Source organism: Sorex fumeus, unplaced genomic scaffold, assembly GCF_029834395.1.
Source record: "Sorex fumeus unplaced genomic scaffold, SorFum_2.1 ptg000125l, whole genome shotgun sequence".
Taxonomy (NCBI): Eukaryota; Metazoa; Chordata; class Mammalia; order Eulipotyphla; family Soricidae; genus Sorex; species Sorex fumeus.
Window position 1 is genome coordinate 2,683,301 of NW_026606182.1, and position 22,867 is coordinate 2,706,167.

At 61.7% G+C, this 22,867-nt stretch overlaps 2 protein-coding genes across 4 annotated transcripts in view; both read right to left on the bottom strand.

The window, feature by feature from the left end:
• Positions 1-39: 39 nt before the first annotated feature.
• On the bottom strand, positions 40-18,748 carry BAIAP2L2 (BAR/IMD domain containing adaptor protein 2 like 2). Its single transcript, XM_056137471.1, has 15 exons — positions 18,725-18,748; positions 18,463-18,579; positions 17,715-17,790; positions 17,208-17,294; positions 16,888-16,949; positions 6,133-6,204; positions 5,876-5,992; positions 4,909-5,055; positions 2,738-2,878; positions 2,277-2,418; positions 1,752-1,938; positions 792-920; positions 492-669; positions 236-279; positions 40-115 (listed from the first exon to the last, which is right to left on the bottom strand). The coding sequence occupies exons 1-15, from the start codon at positions 18,746-18,748 to the stop codon at positions 40-42; spliced, it is 1,599 nt and encodes a 532-aa protein (XP_055993446.1).
• A 484-nt stretch (positions 18,749-19,232) lies between these two features.
• The window catches only part of PLA2G6 (phospholipase A2 group VI), a 31,590-nt gene continuing 27,955 nt past the window's right edge, over positions 19,233-22,867 (bottom strand). Inside the window, exons 13-17 of one of the 3 annotated variants that reach the window (XM_056137576.1) lie at positions 22,460-22,596; positions 21,296-21,450; positions 20,455-20,622; positions 19,981-20,054; positions 19,233-19,529 (exon numbers count right to left, since the gene is read on the bottom strand). In XM_056137576.1, coding sequence (XP_055993551.1) covers positions 19,385-19,529; positions 19,981-20,054; positions 20,455-20,622; positions 21,296-21,450; positions 22,460-22,596 — 679 coding nt within the window. In that variant the 3' untranslated portion in view covers positions 19,233-19,384. The remainder of the gene's footprint in view (positions 19,530-19,980; positions 20,055-20,454; positions 20,623-21,295; positions 21,451-22,459; positions 22,597-22,867) is intronic. The other 2 variants (XM_056137575.1, XM_056137577.1) reach the window with 2 other exon arrangements.

The following is a 22,867-nucleotide window of genomic DNA, read 5'->3' on the forward strand; positions in this document are numbered from 1 at the left end:
ATCGTGGGGGTCAAGTCGGCCCCCTGGAGAGCGAGCGCCTCAGCGGATGAGGGGTGCAGAACGGTCGTTGGTGGTCGTGGGGCGGAGCTTCACCGTGGCAAAGGGGTTGGTGCCCCTGGAGTAGGGGAGGCTGGGTGAGAGGGGTCCCGGCCGCAGCCGTGGGGGGGAGGGCAGGGGGATGGGACGGCTCTCCCCGCCCCCTCGACCCCCTACTGAGCCCGCACCCGGGACTCACCGAGGGAAGAGTTCGGGGGGCTGCTGTTCCCAGGACGCGAGTTTCTGCGGGGTGGGGGGAGGGAGGGCTGGGTTTGCAGGGGCACGGGGTCACGAGACCCCCAGAACCCCCCACTCCAGCGGGCAGGTCTGGCAGGGTGGGCACAGCAGCCTCTGGGCTAGAATGTCTCCTCCTGCCTCCCCCAATGGGGGGGACGCTCCCCACCGCCCCCAGCCCCTCTGGGCCCCCCAGCTGGGGCGGGGGTCTGGGGGCTCACCTTGCTGTCGCTGGTGGTTGTGCTGCTCACGCTGTCTCGGCGGGGGGTGGGCAGAGGGGGCGGGGGCGGGGCGGGGCTGGGGGCGCGGCTCGGGGGCCGGCTGGGGGAGGCGGCCAGCGGGTAGCCCGGCCTGTCCAGGAGGTCATCAAGGCTGTGGCTGCCCCGGAGCGGGTACGACCTAAGTGCATCCGGATGCGGCGTCAGGAGGCCCAGCTGCCCCCGGCCCCCCAGACCAGGTGCCTTCATGAAGGCTGTGGGTGGGAGACGCAAGGGCCGGAACCCGGGCAGCCCCCACAGTACCTGGAGGGCAGCTCATTCATGGGGCTCAGGGGGCTCAGGGGGCTCAGGGGGGACACCGGTCTGAAGGCGCTCAGGGGGTCCATGGGCATCTCCAGGGGCTTCACGTAGGCCTCTGGAAACCACCCGGCCCTGGGGTGCAAGAAGGGGGTCCCCTAAGTAAGAGGCTCCCCCCACTTGGCCTCCAGGCACGGAGACGTGGGGGGCTGCACACCCAGGCCCCGTGCACCCCCATTCCCATCCCTGGCACCTTCTCTTACCCACACAGCTACCCTCTGTGCACCCCACTCACCCGTTCCGCAGCCCCCCCCAACGCCCGACCCCCGACCCCCGTCCCCTGCACTGCCTGCGCCTGCAAACTCCCCTTTGCCCATGCCTGGGCGTGATCTCCCCCAGGGGCTCACTAACGTTCACTCTGGAGACCCCTTTTTTTTGGGGGGGGGGCTTTTTTTGGTCACATCCGGCGTTGCACAGGGATTACTCCTGGCTCTGCACTCAGGAGTTACTCCTGGCGGTGTTCAGGGGACCGTAAGGGATGCTGGGAATCGAACCCGGGTCGGCCGCGTGCAAGGCAAACGCCCTACCCTCTGTACTATTTCTCCAGCCCCAAGAGAGCCCCCTTCTCCTCCCGCCCCCAACCCGGAGACCTCAGCGCTCACGCCTGGGGCGAGGGGGGGCTGGGGACCCGCAGTGGGCCGTCAGGGATGGAGCCCAGGTGGGTGGCGCGCAAGGTGAGCTCCCGCCCCGCTGGACCGTCGCCCCGCCCCGCCCCCCCACCCCCACTGATTAATTTGATGGTTGTGGAGTCCCCCACGTTGGGGGGGGCTCAGTCCACCCATGCGACCGGGCCCCACCCACGGGACCCCGCAGCTCGAGGTCCCGGGCTGCGGGGGAGAGGAAACAGCGCCCGCCACCCCGGCTCCCGGGCGGGTGGGGAAACGGAGGCAGGGGCGGCCCACTCACGCGGCGGAGCCTTCCAGCCGGCCGTACAGCCAGCCGTTGCGGGCCTCGGGCACCAGCACCTCCACCACGTCCCCGGCGGAGAAGCACAGCAGCGTGTGGTTGGCGCCCTGCGAGTGCGACACGAGCGCGCGGACCCTGCGCGCGCCCCCGCCGCCCGCGCGCTCCGCGAAGGCGCCGTACAGCGAGGCTGCGGGAGAGGGGCGCACGTCGGGGCGGGCCCGGGGCGGCCCCCAGGCTCCGCCCGGACCCCGCAGCCACCCCGGCCGCTGCCCCCCGCCCCCGCCGGCCGCTGCCCCCGCCCCGACGCCCCCGCGGCCGCTGCCCCCGTCCCGACGCCCCGCACCCCGCCCCGACGCCCCCGCGGCCGCTGCGCCCGTCCCGACGCCCCCGCACCCCGCCCCGACGCCCCCGCGGCCGCTGCCCCCGTCCCGACGTCCCCGCCCGACGCCCCCGCGGCCGCTGCCCCCGCCCCCGCCCGACGACCCCGCTAGGCTCTGACCCCGCCCCGACGCGGTGGACACTCACAGGCAGACGACGTCCGGGGCAGGGACCGGCGATCGGGCTCCAGCTGGGACGCGGACCGCGCGTCCAGGGCCTCGGGGCCGTAGGAGCCGGAGCCGAGCCGGCTGCCGGGGGACCCGAACTCTCCCAGAGACCTCTGGGGCGGCTGCGGGGGGGACACGGGCAGGGGAGGGTGGGGCGGGGAGGGGCCGGGGCGCGGCGCCCTAGTCCAGCCCCCACCACCCCCAGTCCCAGACGTCGGCGTAGGGGTTCAGGGGTCTCCGGCCGAGCCACCAGGGGGGCGCCGAGGCGGCGCCGGGGCGGAAGGGCGGGCCGAGGGGCGCTGCGCCGCCGACGCCGCCGCCATACCAGGGTCCCGTGGGGGGCAGGAGGCCCCAGGCCGAGGGTCTCAGCTCCCAGGGCCCCGCGGGGGGCGCGAAGGGCGGCGGGGGAGCGAAGGGCGGCGGGGCGGCCCAGGGCCTCACCATGTCCGGCCGGGTGGGGGTCAGGCGGCCCGACGGGTAGGGGGGGCCCAGCAGGCCCGGCGAGTGGGCGCGCGACGGCGCTCGGCTGGACTCCGTCTGTTCCTTCCACAGCACCACGCGGCTCTGCAGCAGCCCCTGGGCCTGGGCGGGGACGGGGGACGCGGGGTCAGCCACGCGGGGGTGGGGGTGTCTCCCTTCTGGCTCCCCACCCTGGGGGTGACCGCCAGCCCCCTCCGGCACCCCAGTACCCTGACGCTACACGGGGATGTCAGACACCCCAAATCCAAGAACCCAGCCCCGGTTCTCGGCCCTGGAACTCTCCAGAACTGTCTTTTGCTCTCGGGGGAGAGTTATTTTATGGGCCAAGCCGACACCCCTGGAATAATCAAGCCTGTTTTCAACTTTTCTTCTCTCTGTCCACCTGCCTCCGCTTAAGCAGGGCTCAGCTGCGGAGAGTTAAAGCAAGCGGGGCTGGAGCCATGGCCCAGCGGGGAGGCACGGGTCTTGCACGCGGGGGACCTGGGTTCAATCCCCGGCACTCCCTATCGAAGCCCCAACCCGCTAGAAGTGATCCCTGAGCACCGCAGGGTGCCACCCAGAAACAAAAGAAAAATTAAAAGTTCCAGCAGAGCTGGGCGGTCGGCAGACAGCAGGTGGACGCTGGCTTGCCAACTCATGTTCGATCCCCAGTTCCACGAAGGGCCCCCAGAGCCTCTGGGAGTGGCCCCTGAGCACAGGGCCGAAGTACGCCTTAAGCATAGCCAGGTGTGACAATAAAACAGGTTCCCAAAGTTAATAAAGTGGCCGTTCCTGGGGCAGGGCTCTGTGTTGTGGGAGGTCACCGGGCACGGCTCAAAGCCAGAAGCGTAAAAAAAAAAAAAAAAAAAAGGTCTCTCCCCAACCGATCCGATCCTCCCCATGGAAACCAGTGCTCCTCGGTGGCGCTGCGGCCAGCTCCGTAACCATACCCCTTTGCCTGGCGCCGGCCGTGGTGCTGTCCCTTGGTCACCCCTATCAATTATTTCTCAGGTACAACCCAAATACAGCTTTCCTCTGCGTGGGCCGCTCCCCACCGCACCCCAGGACTGAAGAAAGGCCCCCCCTGCCGTGTTCACCACGGTACCCCCCACTCTGTTCTGCTGTTTCGTTTGGGGGGTCACATCGGGGCTTCCTCCTGGCTCTGCACTGCGGGGGGCCTTGGGGGACCATAGATGCTGGGGATCCGAGCAGGGTTCACTGCGTCTTCAGCCCCTGGACCATCTTCATCCGGCCCTGCCTGCACTATCTTACTGGAATCTTTCGAGAGACTGTCTGCGTTAGACCATCTGCATTATAGGAGTCAGAGCAGGTCATGGGGTTGGTGGGGAGGGCATTTGCCTGGCACGCGGCAGACCCGGGTTTGATCGTTGGGTGTGATCCCACATTAGTCCCGGAAGTACTGTCAGGAGTAATTCCTGAGTGCAAAGCCAGGAGTAAGCCCCAGAGGGGGCTGAAGAAATAGTACAGCGAGTAGGGTGGTTGCCTTGCACGCAGCTGACCCCTGTTGGATCCCCCAGCATCTTGTGTGGCCCCCCAAGCACCACTGCCAAGAGTAGTTCCTGAGTGCAGGGACAGGAGTAACCCCTGTGCATCACCGGGTGTGACCCCCCAAAAAAAAAACCCAAACTCAGATCTGGATCATTTGCAGGGAGAGGGAGCCAGTAACCTCTGAGCAACGCCAAGCAGGTCTGGCCCAAACAACAACCAAAAGAAATAAGCTGGGGGTGCTCGAGTGATTAGCACAGCGGGGAGGGCGTTTGCCTTGCCCGCAGCTGACCCAGGTTCAATCCCCGGCATCCCATAGGGTCCCCCAAGCACTGCCTGAGTGCAGACCAGAGAGTAACTCCTGAGCATCGCTGGGTGTGACCCAAAAAGAAACGAAATAAGCTGCTGATCCAAAGGCCAGCTCGGAAGAGTCCGGGTGTCTGCTGGCCGGTGGGGGGTTGGGGGGTCTACGGGGTCGGGCGAAAAGCTCCAGCTTCCGCCTGGGAATAAAGGAGCGCGCGGTCCGCGGGATGGAAAATGACGCTGGCGATGGGCACCAACGGATCAGGCAGGCTGCAGGGGCAGGGAGGAGCGGCGGAGGGAGGAAATGCCCCCCGCCCCCAGCCCTGCCCAGCGCGCCCCCTCACCCTGCCGAAGTACTGCAGGTAGGAGTTGGCGAGGACCAGGTGCTTCTCGGCCAGGAAGCGGTAGCGCCGCTTCTCCTCCAGCTCGGCCGCCCGCTGGCTCGAGGACATGAAGTCCTGCATCTGCGCGTTCAGCCGGTTCACGTTCTCCTGCGCGGACGGGGGTTCTGGCTGCGGGTGGACACTCGGGACCCTCCATCCCCGCCCCCTCCCTACCCAGCGCCTCCTCCCGGCGGCACCCTCCCCCTCCCCCCGTGGCTCCCAATCCAGTCCCCCGCGGTCCTGCCGGGCAGGGCTGGCGCCTGAGTCCCTTCTGCTCCCCCGCCCGGTCCAGTCCAGCCGGGGAGGCCGGTTAGTGGGTCAGCACAGGGGCAGTGAGGGGAGCCGCGCTCGCAAGGCGCTGGAGCGGGGCGGGGGGCTCAGGCGCGGGACGGGTGCGTGGGGCTTGGGCACGGGACGGGGGGTCGCTCAGGCACGGGTCCAGGAATATGGGGGGGACTCAGGTGCCAGTGGGGGACTCAGGCGCAGGACGGGTGTCGCTTAGGCGCGGGTGCAGGAACCTGAGGGTTCTCAGGTGCGGGAGGGGGGCTCAGGCGCGGGTCCAGGAATCTAGGGGGCTCAGGCGCGGGATGGGGGGGTGGGGGGCTCAGGCATGGGATAAGGGGGTTGGAGGAGGCTCAGGCGCGGGTCCAGGGAGCCGGGGGTGTTCAGGTGTGTATCCAGGGGGCGGGGGGATCAGGTGCGGGGGGCGGTGGAGGGGGCTCAGGCACGGGTCGGGGGGACTGTGGGGGGCTCAGGCGCGGGCCCGGGGACGGGGGCGGGGTCTCAGGCGCGGGCCCGGGGGCTGGGGGGGCCTCAGGCGCGGGCCCGGGGGCTGGGGGTCTCAGGCGCAGACCCGAGGTCTTGGGGGTCTCAGGCTCGGGCCCGGGGGGGGTGGTCTCGGGCCCCCAGGCCGCCGCGCGCCCCGCACCTTCATCTCACGGACGTTCTTGTCCCGCTTGCGCTCCAGGCGCCACAGGTCGGACTTGCACTTCTCCAGGCTGGCCACACGGTGGCGGTACTCCAGCTCGTAGTGCTGGCGGCTGTCCTGGTGGGCAGGGGGCGGCGGGGAGAGCGGGTCAGAGGGGCGCGGACGCCCAGCCCGCGGGGCTCCGCTGGGCACGGCGTGGGCCTCAGCGTGCCCGTCTGTGCCATGCGGCGAGGCCGCTCCCGTCTGTACGGGCTCACCTTGATGTACTGCATGTCCAGCTTGCTGTTCTTCTCCATGTGCTGCAGCAGGTCGCTGTGGAATTTTTGCACCTGTGTGGGGAGCAGGACCGGGCGTCAGGGCGACCCCCGTCATCCCCGGGACTCTGCACCCTCCCAACGCCCCTGGAAATCGCTGCCCTGCACCCCACACCCCCGCCTCCCTCACCGTGCAGGCTCAATCACCAGAGAAATAGATATAATAAAGCCGCCGCAATATGAAATGATGGAAAAAACTTTGACCGTGGGTTGTAAAACTAAGATTGCCAAGCAGGGAGGGCTGCGCAGGATGGGGTGAGGCACTGAAGTGAACCAAGAGGAGGACTAGAAGCAACACAGGAATACTTGCACGCTTCGCGGAGATGCAGTACCACACTGCCTAAACTATAATAATGGCAATAGTATTAAAAAGTCAGAAATAAAAGGGAAGCTTCCTGCTAAAAAAAAAAATTAAAATAGGGGGCTGGAGCAATAGCACGGCGGGGAGGGCGTTTGCTTTGCATGCAGCCGACCCGGGTTCGATCCCCGGCACCCCATAGGGTCCCCTGAGCACCACCAGGGGTAATTCCTGAGTGCAGAGGCAGGAGTAACCCCTGTGCATCGCCGGGTGTGACCCACAAAGCAAAATAATAATAAGTAAAGTAAAGTAAAGGCCCTCCCGTTGATCATCGATTTGCTCGAGCGGGCCCAGTAACGTCTCCATCGTGAGACTTGTTGTTACTGTGTTTGGCATATCGAATACGTCACGGGGAGCTTGCCAGGCTCTGCCATGCGGGCGAGATACTCTCGGTAGCTTGCCGGGCTCTCCGAGAGGGGCAGAGGAATCGAACTCGGGTCGGCCATGTTGGCTGCATGCAAGGCAAACGCCCTACCACTGTGCTATCGCTCCCGTCTCCCATGAGAGGGAGACTAAAACACTCCAACAGGGGTCCAAACAAAGAAAGCAATGAAACAAAAATCCAAACATAAACCATCATATGTAACTCACAGAGAAGTCAGACAGTAGGTCAGGCACTTGTATGGCATGTGGCTGACCTGGGCTCAACCCCAGCACCTCATATGGTCCCTCAGTAATGCCCAGAGTAAGCCCTGAGCAGCAAGTCAGGAGTAAACCCTGAGCCCTGAGTCAGGAATAACCCCTGAGCACCGAGTCAGGAGTAAGCCTTGGGCACTATCAGCAATGCCAGGCATGGCGCCACCGAAAGCAAAAGAAAAACTAAAAAAAATCCCACGCCAACTGCGTCAGCTCCATCTGGGTCCTGCCTATTGCCTGCCCTTGGGTGTGTCTGGAGTTTCCGACCCGTTTTCAAACACCAGCCGCGCCACCCTTGGCCTGGTCGCGCCCTCACTCCACGGGCAGAGTTCGACCTTCCTCGTGCGGTTTCTGGAATGTGGGCACTGGAGCACCCGCCCCAGCGGGGGTCAGTCACCGTCCCCCGGGGTAAGCTCCTCTGTCAGAGAGATCTGACCCATCTCTCTGCGCCTGGAACCCCCACAAGTGTGTCTCTCCCCCCCAGGATAGACCCAGATTCCTGGAAAACACCGAGCACTGCGAGATGAGTTATTACGGAAACACTGAAGAATAATAAACTAGGGAAAGTGAAGAGATAGGACAGCAGGGAGGACTTTCACCTTGTCCATGGCCAACCTGAGTTCCATCCTGGCACCCCAGATGGTCCCCAGAGCCCTCCAGGAGAGAGCCCTGAGCACAGAGCCAGGAATCAGCCCTGAGCACAGAGTCAGGAGTCAGCCCTGAGCACAGAGCCAGGAGTCCACCCTGAGCACAGAGCCAGGAGTCTGCCATGAGCACAGAGCCAGGAGTCCGCCCTGAGCACAGAACCAGGAGTCAGCCCTGGGCACTGCCGAGAACAGCCCCAAACCAAACCAGAAAACAGATGAACTGGGCCAGCCAAAGAAGCAGTACAAGGGAAAGGCGCTTGTGGCAGAAATCAAGGCAGGTTCAATCCCTGGCACCGTAGAGGGTCCCCCAAGTCCTTCCAGGAGTGACCCCTGAATGCAGAGAGAGAGCGCTAATCTGAAAGCACTGCCAGGTAGGGCCCTAAAAACAAAAGAACAGTCTGGAAGGGGGCACCAGAGCGATAGGACAGCAGGGAGCATTTGGCCTTGCACATTCCAGACCCGGGTTCGATCCCCGGCATCCCACAGGGTTCCCTGAGCACCAGCAGGAGTAATTCCTGAGTGCAGAGCCAGGAGGAACCCCAGGGCATCGCCAGTGTGACCCCCAAAAATACAAAGTCTGGAAGGAATTGTCTCTGCAGGTGACCCCAACTCGTCTGCTCCCCTTTGCTCCTGAGCCCCTGTACCCGGACACCCCAAGACGTAGAGCCAGGGTGGGTGCTGGAGCCCAGGGTGGAGACTCGACCCACCCTCCCGGTGTCTTGGCTCCCCGCGATCCCCATCTCCCCCCAGCATTCCTGGCAGCTGCCGGGGTTCTGTAAGCCCTCTCTGAACCCATTCCCTGGGGGTCCTCTCCCAAGTCCAGACTCACCCCCACACTCCAGTCTCCTACCCTCGGCCAACCAGCCACACCTCTGCGGCTTTTCTTTCTTTTCTTTGTTTTAGGACCACACTCCACAGTGCTCAGGGCTGACTCTGGCCTCTGTGCTCAGGGATCACTCCTAGCAGGGTCGAAGGGCCGCATGGGATGATGCCGGGGATCGAACCCAGGACGGCCACGTGCACGGCAAATGCCCCCCACCCCCGCTGTAATATTGCTCCAGCCCTTGCAATGAATTTTCTGACCATCCCTTCCCACTTTGCCTGTCCACAGCGGACCTGCAATCTCTCCCTCGCTCCAAATAGACCCACAACCTGTTGCTGTCACCTCTAGGGTAACGCCCCCTTTCCAGCCAGTTGGGGGAAATAGCCTAGTTTCACCTGGGCATCACCTCGGTGTCACGTGGGCTTTGTGCTTTCTTTTTGCAATTGAAATCCAAGCCCAAGGGGTCCTACAGGAACAAAAGCCACGCCCTGGACAACTGGAAAACCAGGTTGTCACTCATAAAATATTTTTTTTTAATTTTTTTTTTGGGGGGGGTCACACCTGGCAATGCTCAGGGGTTCCTCCTGGCTCTTGCACTCAGGAATTACTCGTGGCAGTGCTCGGGGGACTATATGGGATGCTGGGGATCGAACCCGGGTTGGCCGTGTACAAGGCAAACGCCCTCCCCACTGTACTATCGATCTGGCCCCGTCACTCAGAAAATAAAACCGAATAAAATACCATTGACAGTGGCTTCCCCCAAATCACAGGGAGGAGTCTTATCCAAAGACCATCACAGAGCGGAAGGAAAGTGAGAGGTACCGTGTTCGTGGATCAGAAGACCCCACATATGACCAGGACGCGCGTCGGTTCAGAGATTTGTACAGTTCCTCCCTCAACCTCACTCTTGGTTTTTGTTTTATGGGGTCACATCAGCAATGCCCAGAGGCTACTCCAGCTCCTCCATGCTCAGAGATGCTCTCACTGGTGCTCAGGGACCACGTGGTGCTGGGATCAAACTCAGACCTCGCAAAGTCTGCACACGCAGTCAGGTCCTCACTGTGACTGACTGTGCAGTTCCTACTCAAATCACAGCAGGCTTCCTGGTGTAAGGCGAAGCTGACGCCATGACAGGCGGCAGAAATGAGAAAAATCAGGTAGGCCTCAGGTTCAGTTCCTGGGACTGAAACAGATTCCGTTTCCCAGCAGTAAAACAGTGCGTAACTAGCCAACCTGAACCCACTTGGGAAAGTTCCCGGGCTCAGCAGGTGGGCTCAATGAATCAATTCTCACAATGCCCCAGAAGTTGCTTTTCGTTAACCCTAAAAGGACGAGAAGTCTGTGTAATCATATAATTGGTACTGATACTGGAAATTATTGTTTAATTGTTGCCTGACCACTGTTACCCTAGACACTTGCCAAAATACTTTTGTCTGGTAACTAAGTTTTTTTTTTTTTTTTTTTTTTTTGCTTTTTGGGTCACACCCAGCAATGCGCAGGGGTTACTCCTGGCTCATGCATTCAGAAATTACTCCTGGCGGTGCTTGTGGACCATATGGGATGCTGGGAATCGAACCTAGGTTGGCTGCGTGCAAGGCAAACGCCCGATCCGCTGTGCTATTGCTCCAGCCCCTCTTGGAATGTTTTTTTTTTAACATAACCAATAGAGCATGAGAGGGACGTACAGACACATTTGTCAGTGGGAGAGAGAACACTCAGAAATAAGCCCGCCTAGGGGCCGGAGCGAGAGCACAGCGGGTAGGGCACTTGCCTTGCACGCGGCCAACCTAGGTTCGATTCCCAGCATCCCATATGGTCCACAACCTCCACCAGGAGTAATTTCTGAATGCATGAGCCAGGAGTAACCCCTGAGCACTGTTGGGTGTGACCCATAAAAGCAAAAAAAAAAAAAAAAGTAAATAAAAAAGGAAGAAGCCTGCTTATCCCTGACGAGTCAATAAGACCAAGGGCTTATCAATATTGTAAATGCTTCCAGGATAAGGAAAAGACAACCTTGACCTCATCTAAGGTCATATCAACATTGAGAGGGATCCGAGTGATGCTATGGACCCCCAGCTGCGCCAGGAAACTTAGAGATATATCCTATCCGGGAAGACAGGAAACAAATCCAAACCTTTGTTCTCAATGGCCCGATTGGGTTTCTTCAAAAATGTAAAAGATCTGGCGTGCCCTGCAGGCCCGTGTTCAAGGAACTCACACTTAGCTCACGTTGCCTGCTCACTCTTTTTTTTTTTTCTTTTGCTTTTTGGGTCACACCTGACGATGCACAGGGGTTATTTCTGGCTCATGCACTCAGGAATTACTCCTGGCGGTGCTCAGGGGACCATATGGGATGCTGGGAATCGAACTGAGGTCAGCCTCGTGCAAGGCAAATACCCTACTCGCTGTGCTATCGCTCCAGCCCTGCCTGCTCACCCTTTTAAGCTGTGCCCTTGCAGAAGAGCAGAGGAGAGGGGAGGGGGGGGGAGGAGAGGGGAGGGGAGGGGAGGAGAGGAGAGGAGAGGAGAGGAGAGGAGAGGAGAGGAGAGGAGAGGAGGGGAATAAAGGGGGAGGGAGGGGAGGGGAAGGGAGAGGAAGGGAGAGGAGAGGAGAGAAGATACTGAACACATAATCCTTTCCTCCACCTCCCCATATGGTGTGTGTGTGTGTGTGTGTGTGTGTGTGTGTATTTGTGGGGGGGGGGGGGGGGCAAGGTAGTATTTATCGAATGAAACTTAGAAAGATCGGAGAGGAGAGAAAGTGTGGGGAAGTGTTGGAGAGAGAACATTCTGGAGGGTTCTCCAGAGAGAAAGTAAGCAAGTGAAGAACCGCAGAAACAAGGGGCCAGACTGACAGGCAGCAGGTCGGCCTTGCCTGCAGTCAACCCCAGCTCTGCCACGGGCACCGCCTGAGTGAGCCCTGAGCGCAGGGCTGGCGGCTCCGGCCCACCAAAACAAACAGAGGATTTTTTTTTTTTTTTGCTTTTTGGGTCACACTCGGCGATGCTCAGGGGTTACTCCTGGCTCATGCACTCAGGAATTACCCCTGGTGGTGCTCAGGGGACTATAAGGGATGCTGGGAATCGAACCCGGGTCACCATGTTGGCTGCGTGCAAGGCAAACGCCCCCAAACAAACAAAAGGTTAAAAAAATTATCTTCAAGAAAAGCAAGATAATGTGTTCAAGGGAGAACAGGGGCTTGAAGAGCGAGCAACCCTCTCCTCCCCAATTTCCTAGGTGAGTTTTATTTCATAAGAATTTCTTTTTTTAAAAAAAAGGGAGCGAGGGAGTGGAGCGATAGCACAGCCGGTAGGGCATTTGCCTTGCACTTGGCCAACCCGGGTTCGATTCCCAGCATCCCATATGGTCCCCTGAGCACCGCCAGGAGGAATTCCTGAAGTATGAGCCAGGAGTAACCCCTGAGCATCTCTGAGTGTGACTTAAAAAGCAAAATAAAATAATAATAATAAATTTTAAAGAAGGAGCAATAGCACAGCGGGTAGGGCGTTTGCCTTGCCCGCAGCTGACCCGGGTTCAATTTCCAGCATCCCATAGGTTTCCCCGAGCACCGCCAGGGGTAATTCCTGAGTACAGAGCCAGGAGGAGCCCCTGTGCATCGCCGGGCGTGACCCAAAAATAAAAATAAAAACAAAAACAAAAAACAAAAAACAAACAAACAAAAAAAACCTGTAGAATATCTGCTCTTCAGAGTGACCATTGAGGAAGGGAAAGGAGCAGCCCAGGTGGGAGAATACAGAACTACAGGCACATGGACACGCCTCGGCAAAGGGTGGACTAACGAATGCTTGCTAAGCAGACAATAAACACAACCCCTCATAAAAATAAAATAAAAAAAAAATAGGTGATTGGCTCAGCAAACATCCCAGAAAGCACACATGATCCAATAAACCCACAAAAAGACATTCATCACCAGAGATATCACAGCATCTCCCTGGTGATAGCCTGCATAAACACAGTGACCCACGGGGAACGTTGCCAGGGAAACGTCAGCGGCTGTGGTCCTCCACGGAGTGGCCAGGCCGGGGGTGGGCAGCGCAACGAGAGTTTGAGAACCTTGGGGGAGGAGCCGGAGTGATAGTCCAGCGGGGAGGGCATTTGCCTGGCACCCGGCCGACTGGGATTCGAACCCCAGCATCCCATAGGGTCCCCGGAGCACCGCCAGAAGTGATTCCCGAGTGCAGAGCCAAGAGTAACCTCTGAGCATGCAGAACGTGAGCAAAAAAAAAAAAAAAATCCAAAACAAACAAACAAACAAAGAAAACCCCCCAGAACTTCGGGGAATTTTCTGGAAGCTTCTGATAAAGCTAAATACATGACCGCCCTCTGACCCACACAATCTGCTGCGATTTCCATCCAAGAGGAACGTAAACATGAGCGCATAGGAGACGGGTTGCCGGAGTCGGTTCCCCCCACCCCAACCCCCGGCCCCCAGCAGCCCTGCCCAGATCCGGAGGAGGAGGTGCCGCAACACGCATCCACGGCCCCCTGGGGAAGGGGACGGCCCGGGAGGGCACCAAGGGACGCCCAGGGCACAGCTGGCACCACGAAGCCCTAGGACGGGTGGGGGGAGGGGGGATAGGGAACCAGGAAGTCGACCCCAGCGGGAAGGGGCTTCCTCGCCCACAGCCAAGCCAAGTTCGATCCCCAGAGAGGGTGTTCCTTGAGCACTGCTGGGTGCGACCCAAGACCCAATAAATAAATCAATAGCTAAGGGGAAGGACATAGTGAGCTTTCATGCCCAGGTCACAGATCTCCCGAGAGAAGAAATTCAAGGATGGAAGGAAAGAAACAAATAAAAACACATGAGGGCCAGAGAGATAGCACAGTGGGTAGCACAGTGGGCACTTGCCTTGCACCCGGCCTATCTGGGTTTGATCCCCGGCACCCCATATGGTCCCCCCAAGGCCTGCCAGGAGTAATTCCCGAGTGCAGGAGTGACCCCTGAACATCACCGGCTATGGACCATGACCCCCCAAAACTAAACCAAGGCAACTTTTCCTAAAACTAAAATATTGAAACTCCCCTCAACAGAGAAAACATGTCAAACAATTGACTGATACTAACCAAACTAAAGGATATATATATATTTTAATTTTTTTTGGCCAGAGCCTGGGCAGGGGAGGGTCACACCCACACACCCAGCAGTGCTCAGGTGTTACTCCTGGCTCTGCACTCAGGAATTACTCCTGGCGGTGCTTGGGGAATCGAACCCAGGAGGTCAGGGGCATGCAGGGCAAACGCCCTCCCTGCTGTACGATCGCTCCGGCACCAGGATATATCCTAGAAAACCACTACAATTAAGAGAAAAACGTTTTGTAGCATCTGGGCCAAAAGAAACAAAAAAAAAATTCAAGTAATTGGTTAAAAAAAAAACCAAAAAAGTTTCAAATAAAATCTATTTATTCACAAAAAAATTAGACTGGGGCCGCAGAGAGAGTACAGCGGGCAGGGTGCTAGCCTTGCACGAGGCAGACCTGGGCTCCATCCCGGCACCCACGACCGTCCCGGTGCATCACAAGGAGTGGTCCCTGAGCCCAGAGCCAGGAATGATCCCTGAGCATGGCCTGGTGGCCCTAAACCAACCAAGAGAGATCTCTATTCTCAGTCTCCGTCCTGCAAACCGTAGTGCCCACAGGTAGAGGGTAAGAAGGAAAAGGTCAGCTGGGCCCATTGGTGCTGGGAAGTGGACCCTGGTGGGGAACGGGCATTGGGACACTCTGTGACTGAAGCCGGGCCATGGAAGTTTTGTGCCGTGCACGCAGCCCACCCAGGTTCGATCCCCCGAGCCTGCCAGGCGTGATCCCTGAGCACAGAGACCTGGAGTCATCACTGAACACTGCTGGGTGTGGCTCCAGAACAGAACAGAATTTCCTTTTCCACGGGGCTGGAGCCATAGCACAGCGGGTAAGGCGTTTGCCTTGCACGCGGCCGACCTGGGTTCGATTCCCAGCATCCCATAGGGTCCCCTGAGCACCGCCAGGAGTAATCCCTGAGCGCAGAGCCAGGAGGAACCCCCTGAGCATCGCTGGGTGTGACCCCCAAAGAAACCAAACTATCTCATGGTGATTCAATTAAAAATAAATTAAAATAAAAAAGATCTCATCGGCAAAAGCGTGTCCATGGTGGGGCCCAGTCGCAGGGATACTCCCCAGGTCCTGCGTTTCTGGAGGATGCCCAGTGCGGGCCAGGCCTGGAGCCGGGCTGGAGAGCCCAGGGGGTGGTGCTAGGCTTGGACCCAGGAATGGGGGACTGGCCAGGAACGGGGGACTCTGCCCACTCCAATAAAGTCATCACGTGGGGGGAGAGGAGGGGAGACGGGAGGGAAGGGGCCTCGCTGGGCTTCATCCCAACAACAATAACAACAACAACAATAACAATAATGATTGTGCAGGGTGCAAGACGCGGTAGGTTTCCAGGAGGGAGCGACCTCAGCCGCGCATGCTCAGTGCAGATAAGAAGGGGGTTCCCTGGCCTCTCCCCTGCCTGTCCACAGGGGCATAAAGTGGGTTCAGGGAAGCTTCTCTTTGGGGCCCCCCAGTGGTCTCAGGCACCCCTGGGGCCCTTCCAATGACTCCGGGTTAATGTTAGTGTTTGGGTGCCAGTGAGGTGCTCTAGCGGAACTGAGCCCAGAGCCTGTGCATTTATTTTTTATTTTTGGGTCACACCCGGCTGTGCTCAGGGGTTATTCCAGGCTCTGCACCCAGGAATCACTCCTGGCAGTGCTCGGGAAGAGGATTGTATGTGATGCCGGGGATTGAACCCAGGTCGGCCACATGCAAGCAAGGTAAGCGCCCTCCCGGCTGCACTATTCCACGGGCTCCAGTGTGTCTCGTTTTCGGGGTGTGGGACACACCCTGAGGTGCTCAGAGTTCATGCCTGGCTCCACACTCAGGCACCGCTGTGGGCGGGGCTTGGCGGACCATCTGGGGTGCCCAGGATGCCCGGGAATGAACCCGGACCAGCTGTGGGCCAGGCGAGTGCCCTCCCCGCTGCGTCTCTACAGAAACCCTCCAGCCAGCAGGGGCTCCAGGCAGAAAGGGGCAGACCCCCAACCCCACCCCCCCACCCTGCCCGGCAGCCCTGGCTTGCCTGTCCCCGGGGCTGGGACCGCAGTTTGCTCTGGTCTCAAAGACAAAGCAGTTCCACCGACTAGTGCAGCTCCCCTCTCTGGGTGACCAGAGGGGCTTGTCTCAGGGCCACACTAGAACACCCCTCCACCTAGGTCCCCTCCTGGGCAGGGCAGAGCCTGAACACCTGCTCAGTAGGGGCCTGGGCAGGCTGCTGGGCCAGGGGTGGCTTGTCTGTGAGCCCGGCCAGGGCTGTTCTAATCTCTGGCGACACAGAAAGCCACCGAACCCGGGGACGGAGTCACAGGCTTCTGGGGGGAGCCTGGCTTCCTCACTTCCCCCCCACCCAGGCCCCAGGAAGTGACAAAGATTTCATGATGAACCCCAGATTGTATGGGGGAATCTGCTTTCATTACACGTAGGAAGGTCCCCTTTTCCCGCTGGGAAAATTTCCCCATTTCAGCCCAATAACCAATAACTGTCCTTGGGGAGCCCCACCCCGAAAGTCGCTGACCCCGGCACACGAGAACCACAGATGGTCACAGAGACGAAATTTCCGCCTGCACCCCGAGTCTCAGCGGGTCTGGAGAGGGGACGGTCATCCTCCCAAATCGAGCCACACAGGGCAGTCCTGGCAATTGTGCCCATTTCCCAGACAGGTAAAGTGTGGGCCAGCACGTTGAGGGGCCTTGTTCAGGGTCCCCAAGCTGTGCCCAGGAGCATGCTCAGGGCATGGCCAGGCCTGGCCCTGTTGGCTGAGAGCAGGAGCACCTCTGAGGCTCCTGGGTGGTCAGGAGGGGCTCGGGGGTGCAGGATGGGGGTGCCGTGGGGGTGCTGCTAGGTTTGAATCTAGGCTGGGGAACGTTTGTTTGGGTCTGGCTGCAGCGGGGAGCAGACCTGGGGAGTGGGGGGCGGGTCGGGCCCTTTTTTGCCCGCATTTCTCAGTTACTCTGGAACCTTGACCCTGACTCAGTTTACTTCTCTCACCCCAGGGTGCCTGGATTGCCGTGAGCCCCCAACTTGGCCTTGAGGGGAGATGCTGCCCGCAGATCAACCTGGCGGGACTCCAGGGCAGCTGTGATGATGTCTGGGTTGGGGGGTTGGGGGGTCAAGCCCTTTTCTGTTTCCGGCGGGGACTCTCACTCACCACCTCTTCCAGGTCAGAGTTCAGGTGCCTCTGGGTGTCTGACATCTGCACCAGGATCTCCCCTGAGGGCACACACAGGACGGCCTCAGTGGGGCCACCCGCCCCCCAACCTCCCGCCCTGCTTTCAGGACCGAAGTCCAGGGGTTCACACACGGCTCCCTGTGGGAGTGGCAGGGAGGGGCTGGGTCCCCGCGCCAAGGCCCGGTTTGAGGGTGTGGTGGGGGGTGCGGGCGCTCCAGGAGGCCCAACTCGGGGGGGGGGGGTCCCAGGAGGGCAGGCGTGGGGCGGGCGGCAGGGAGAGGGTCGCTGGAGGGGCTCACCCAGGATCTGCGAGCTGGTGCTCTGCAGGGCCTGCTCCCCGATCTTCTGGATGGCGGAGAAGTAGACCTCGGCGGCCTGGGATAGAGCTGCGGGGGTGGGGGGCAGCAGGGTGAGCCCTGCCCCCCAGCACAAGGCCACTCGGCGGGGGACGGGGGCGCAAGGAGGCGTGAGGCAGGGGGCTCCCGCGAGGATGCCCGCAAGGTGACCGCTGGTCTCCCGTGAGGGAGGCTGAGCACTGCGGGCGGAGCATGCTGGAAACGTGGGGAACGCTGGCCAGGGAGACTCAGCCAGGTGGGGTGAGCTGGGAGTGGACTGTGAGGATAGGGTGCGGGGGGTGGGGGGGATTGAGCTGGCACAGGCTGTGGGGGAGGGTGCACAGGGCTCAGATCTCTGCCATTCAGTGAGGGGCTCCGCCGGCAGAGGCGGGGCGGGGGGGGGGGGTGTCCACGCAGCTGCAGGCATCTGACAGGACACGGGGTCAGGCTGGAACTCAGTTTCCGGCTCACCATGGAAGGCGCGGAGGTAGTTGTTCCCCAGGTAGACCAGGTTCTCCAGCGCGGGGTTGAACTGCTCCATGATGCTCTGTGGTGGACAGGACAGTGGGTGGAGGGCAGGCTTTGGGGGTTCCAGCAGCCCCCGGGGGCAGGGGCAAGAGCCGCCTCCAGACTTTGGGGAGCCCTTCTGCGAGCTTGGGGTGTCCAAAAGCCGGGCTCTGGGCTGCAAGACATCCCCTAAGCCAGGGTCCCACGTGCGCTGGGGCACTGTGCCCCCAAGCCCTGGCACCTGGAAGGCCCTCCTGCCCACCCCCACCAGAGACTCCGATGGGGTGAGGCCCCAGGCAGCTAGTCCAGGCCTTGGAGGGCAGGAAAGGAAGGGAAATCCCAGCACCTTGCAAGGAGGTCCCTGAAGGTGGGGGCAGCTCCAGGGCCTGCCACCCAGGCCTCAGTTTGCTCATCTGTCAAATGGGGCAACTCTTACCCACTTGCGGGCAGGGGACAGAGGGCCCCCCCAGAGGGGCTCACTGCTCATCTGTAGAGAATGCAGCAACCTCTGGGAGAGTAGGGGGCTCTGAAACGGGGAGACGCCCCAGAGGGGCCCTCTTGACTGCCACTGTCCCCAGAGCTGGGGGCATGCTTCCAGAAGCCTTGAGGTGGGGGCTGGGAGGCTATGTCCCCCGCAACGGCTTCTGGGCCTCCAGCTGAAGCCTGGGTGTCTGGGAGCGGGGTGAGGGGGTGGGGTGGAGGGGGCGCTCACCTGGTAGATGGTCATGGTGGATCTGTAGAACGGGTTCATCTCGGGGGTTCTGGGGGGCCTCACCGTGCTGGCGGGAGGCTGGGGCGCGCTGTGGGGTGCCGCGGTGGGAGCCTGGGTCTGGAGCGGGCCAGGAGGCAGGCGGAGGTAGCAGCTTAATTATTCACCAGCCTGGGATGTCAGGACGCGATCTGGGGCGTAACCAGACCCCGGCGGCAGCATCCTGTGACGGGGCGGGTCGTGTGACCCGCCTTCAATTATTTACCCTCTGAACAGCACCGGTGGGCATCCGCGGGTGGGCACCACCTGGTGGCACCTCTGGGCTTCTCTAGGTACCTCCGGACCCTCGGGGACCCCCTGCCCTCCTGCTCTGGACGCGGGCGGGGGACGCAGTGGGTGGAGCCTCTTGGCCTGGCTAGGTGGGGTGCAGAGGCAGGACCAGCACAGACCCTCCAGGCGTGGAACCCCGGCTCTGCCGGCTCTCTGGGCCTCAAGCCTACCCGGACCCGCGGCAGGGCAGGGGCGCCCGGGCTGCCCACCTGCGACCCTCCTAGGAGGCTGCAAACGGCCGAGGGCAGGGGCGCAGGGAGGCGTCCTGCCCCCCACAGCACACAAGACACCGGCAGAGCAGAATCACCGTTTATTTCACAGTTTGGGGGGCAGCCAGCCCCGGGGCCCTCCCCACTCAGAACCCCAAGGGGGGTGTCACAGTCAGAGGAACGGCCTTTGAGAGCGTGGGGACTGGCGGGCGGGGCGCTCGGAGGGTGCGGGCCCACGCCCGAGCTGCGCCCGGCGCCACCGCCTCTGCCCCGCGCCTCCGGGAGGCTGGGCTGGGCGTTCCCGGCACCTGTAGTGTTGGACGTGGGGTCGGTGTCCCCGCGGTCAGGGCGGGGCCGGGGAGGGTCCCCGGGGAGGGGTCTGCGGCTCAGGGCGAGACCAGCAGCTCGATGAGCTTCTGGAACTGGTCGCGGTGCTCGTGGATGTAGACTTCGGTCTCCCACAGCGCGTTCACCAGCACCGTGTCGTTCACCTCGTCCAGCATGATGTCCGTGCCCAGCTGGGGGTTCAGCCTGTGCGCCGAGATGCGGGTGAGCGAGGACCACTCGGCCGGGGCGGGGCGGGGCTGCGGCAGGGGGCGTGGCAGGGCGGGGAGAAGGCCCAGGGGCGGGGCAGCGGCAGGGGCGGGGCGATGACCGGGAGGCGGGGCAACAGCAGGGGCGGGGCGCCGGCCCGGGGGCGGGGCAACAGCAGCAGGGGCGGGGCTACAGCCTGGAAGGTGGGGCAGCAGCAGCAGGGGCTGGGCAGCAGGGACGGGGCAAAGGCCTGGAGGCGGGGCAGCGTCAGAGGCGGGGCGAAGGCCTGGGGGCGGGGCAGGAGCAGGTCGGGGCGACGGCCTGGGGCGGGGCAAGGGCGGAGCTGGACTGAGGCCTGGGGGCGGAGCTGCGGCAAGGGCGGGGCGGAGCAGAAGTCGGGGGCGGGGCCAGGGTGGCGCGGGGCGGTGACGGTGGGGCGGCCACTCACCTGAAGTACTGGATGTCCACCATCTCACACCAGGCGCGTGCCCGGTCCACGGCGCGTCCGTCGGGGTCTGTGCACTGCCAGGAGCAGCCCTGAGCGCCAGGCCTCCCGCAGCCCCCACTAAGGTGGCGTGGGGCTACTTCCCCACCTGGGCCGCAGTCCCCCCACTGCCCTCAGGAGGGCGCTATGCGGTGCGCTCTGGACAGAGCAGCGCCCACGGGGGCGCGGTGGGGGATGGGGTGGGGACAAGGCGGAGTCGCTTGCCCCGGCACCTGGTATTCTGCGCCTCTACGCGGGGCTTTGGGAAAGGCGCAAAGACCCCAGGAGGCTGAAAGCCCCCGGCCTCAGATGGTCACCGTGGGTCCCTGGCAGCGAGGGGATGGATTCGGGGACCAGTCCCCGCTCAGAGGGCACACAACCCCGCCCACACCCCTAGGAGCCCTGGGAGGGGGCGATCAGGTGTCCCCAGGGACTCACACAGTCCACCACCATCTTGCCCAGTTCCTTGGCCCCGAAAACCGTCTTGGCCAGTTCCCAGGGGTTGCTGGGGCGGAAGATGTCCACGCAGGTCACAGGCACCTGGGGGGACCGCCCCGTCCCCAGGGACACGACGACTGACAGTTTCTTCACTTTGCTGCCTTGGCCCTGTGGGTGCAGGCCCAGGCTTCAGCGCTACCTCCCCTAGGAGTCCCGCCCATGGGGTGGGGGGGGTCCCAGGGGAGCCGGAGGCAGGAGCAGGCCTCCAGGGGCAGGAGAGGACCCTGAGCAGCATCCCCTGCTGCTGACCCTGACTCCAACCTTGCGTGGAGTGGGTGTGGTCAACGCCCCTGTGCATGAGGTCCCCACACTAGGACCCTCAGACCCTCAAGAAGGTCCCCCTCCTCTGCCAGATGCCCACAGTGCCCCCCCCATCACAGCTTGGGCCCCGGGAGGGGCTGCCCTTGTCTGCATCCCCCAGAGGGGAGCCCCCAGGGCGATGGCGGGCTCCCTGCTGGGCAGCTGGGTGGGGTTTGTCCTGGCCTCGGCTCTCCCACTAACAGCAGACACTGTCCACGGATCCCAACTGCCCAGGTATCCCGGCGCCCCCTGGAGCCATGCCTGCAGGCAGACGCCCCAATCCAGCACTCTGGAGCCGGGAAAACTGCCCAAGGGCCGGGAGATGCCTCCACAGGCAGACCCCGGGGATCCCCCGCACCTCGAGACCCTGAGAGTCACCGAGTAGGACCCCCAGCACCTGCCAGGAGTAGGTCCTGAGTGAGGGGCTGGGGGCGGGGGGAGGGCACGGGAGAGTTACCCACCCTCGGCCCAGGGTCTTCACCTTGCGGATCAAGTCCTGGTTGTACTCGTGGATCTCGGTCATGGCGTCCAGCGTGGGGTTGTTGGCCAGCAGCCCGCCGTCCAGGAAACGCCCGTTGGGCCGGAAGTAGGTGGGGGCCGCCCCACTGCTCCGGGCTGCCCGCCATACGAGCTGGTCTGGGGGGACGCGCGGAAGACTGGCGTGAACCCCAGCATGCGGGGGGTGGCTGTGTGCAGGTGTGCACGAGTGTGCACGTGGCTCATGCATCGTGAAGTGCGTGGATGTGTGTGCAGGTATGTAGGGGTCCGTGCACCTGCACAGGTGCATGGATATCTATGTCAGCAGGGGTGCGTGCGGCGTAAAGATGCGGTGTGCATGTGAAGGTGTGTACGTGTGCCCGCTTGATTTGTAAGCATGTGTCATGCAGGTAGTATGTAAGTGTCGTGCAGAGGTACATGGAAGTGTAGACTGGGAGCTGTGTTTGTGAATGTGTATATGTAGATGCATGTATGCACGCAGGTGTGTGGAGTTGCACGTACACGTGTATATGTATAGGTGCATGTACCTGTGTGGGCATGTATGTGTAAGTGTGTAACTGCATGCATGCATGCGTAGATGCATGTGCATATGTCAGTGTGGGCATGCAGGTACACACAAATGTGCACGAGTAGGCATATGTGTGCACACGTGGGTACGTGTATCCATGTAGGTGTGCATATGCGCATACGTGTTTAGGTGTGTGTCAGCGTGGGTAGGTACATGTTTATTTAGGTGTGTAGATGGTTGCGTGCATATGTGTAACTGTGTACATTTGTGTAGGTGTAGGTGTGTGTTTAACTAGGTGCAGGTGTGTGTATATCATGTGTGCATGCACTGAGGTAGGTGTGCATATGCATGTGTGTGTGTAGGAGCACAAGTATGTGTGTTTTGCGAGTAGGAGTGTGTGTCTGGAGGAGTCAGGGCTGTGGGGAGAGGGAGCGGCGGGGACCCCCAGAAACAGGGCTGACGAGGCCCAGGTGCCACCGTCCTGTCCAGGCAGCATGAGGTAAGGGACCCTCTGGCCTGCCGGGCCCCAGCAGCCCCCGCTGTGAAGCCGGGAGTGGGGATGAGAAGGAAAGGGGGCTGGGGGGGATGCCGAGTGACCATCCCTCCACACCACACCCCCCATGGTTGGGGGTGACCCACCTGACGGGTGTGTCGTGGGCTTCAGGTGGACGTTCTGGTTGTAGCGGGGTTCCCGCGCGGTCTCGGGGGCCTCGTAGTTCCGGAAGAGGTGGAGCTCGGCCGGCTGCCGGTCAGACAGTGTCCCTGTGAGCATGACCCTGTGGGGGGAAGCTGTGCTGGGTCCCGGGCCGGCCCCAGGGGCTCAGGGGGTCTCACACGCATCCCTACATCCCTGCTCCTCCCCCATAAAAAAGGGAAGAAACACACACACACACACACACACACACACACACACACACACACACACACGGTTGCTTTCAAAGGACGCTCTTGGGTGAGCAAGTCTGAGATGACATTTCCTGTGGCTTTCTGTGTTTGTCCAAAGTTCCCTGAAAGTCTGTGTGTTACCCTGGGCCTGAGAGATCATCG

What these genes read in the sequence shown, in the direction of transcription:
- BAIAP2L2 (XM_056137471.1), bottom strand. Translation starts at nt 18,748, where the DNA reads ATGCCCACCGGTGCTGTTCAGAGG. An exon ending in CACCAGCTCGCAGATCCTGG is followed by an intron (nt 16,950 to 17,207) that starts GTGAGCCCCTCC and finishes GTGTGCCCTCAG; the next exon opens with GGGAGATCCTGGTGCAGATG. An exon ending in CAACCACCAGCGACAGCAAG is followed by an intron (nt 280 to 491) that starts GTGAGCCCCCAG and finishes CCCACCCCGCAG; the next exon opens with AAACTCGCGTCCTGGGAACA.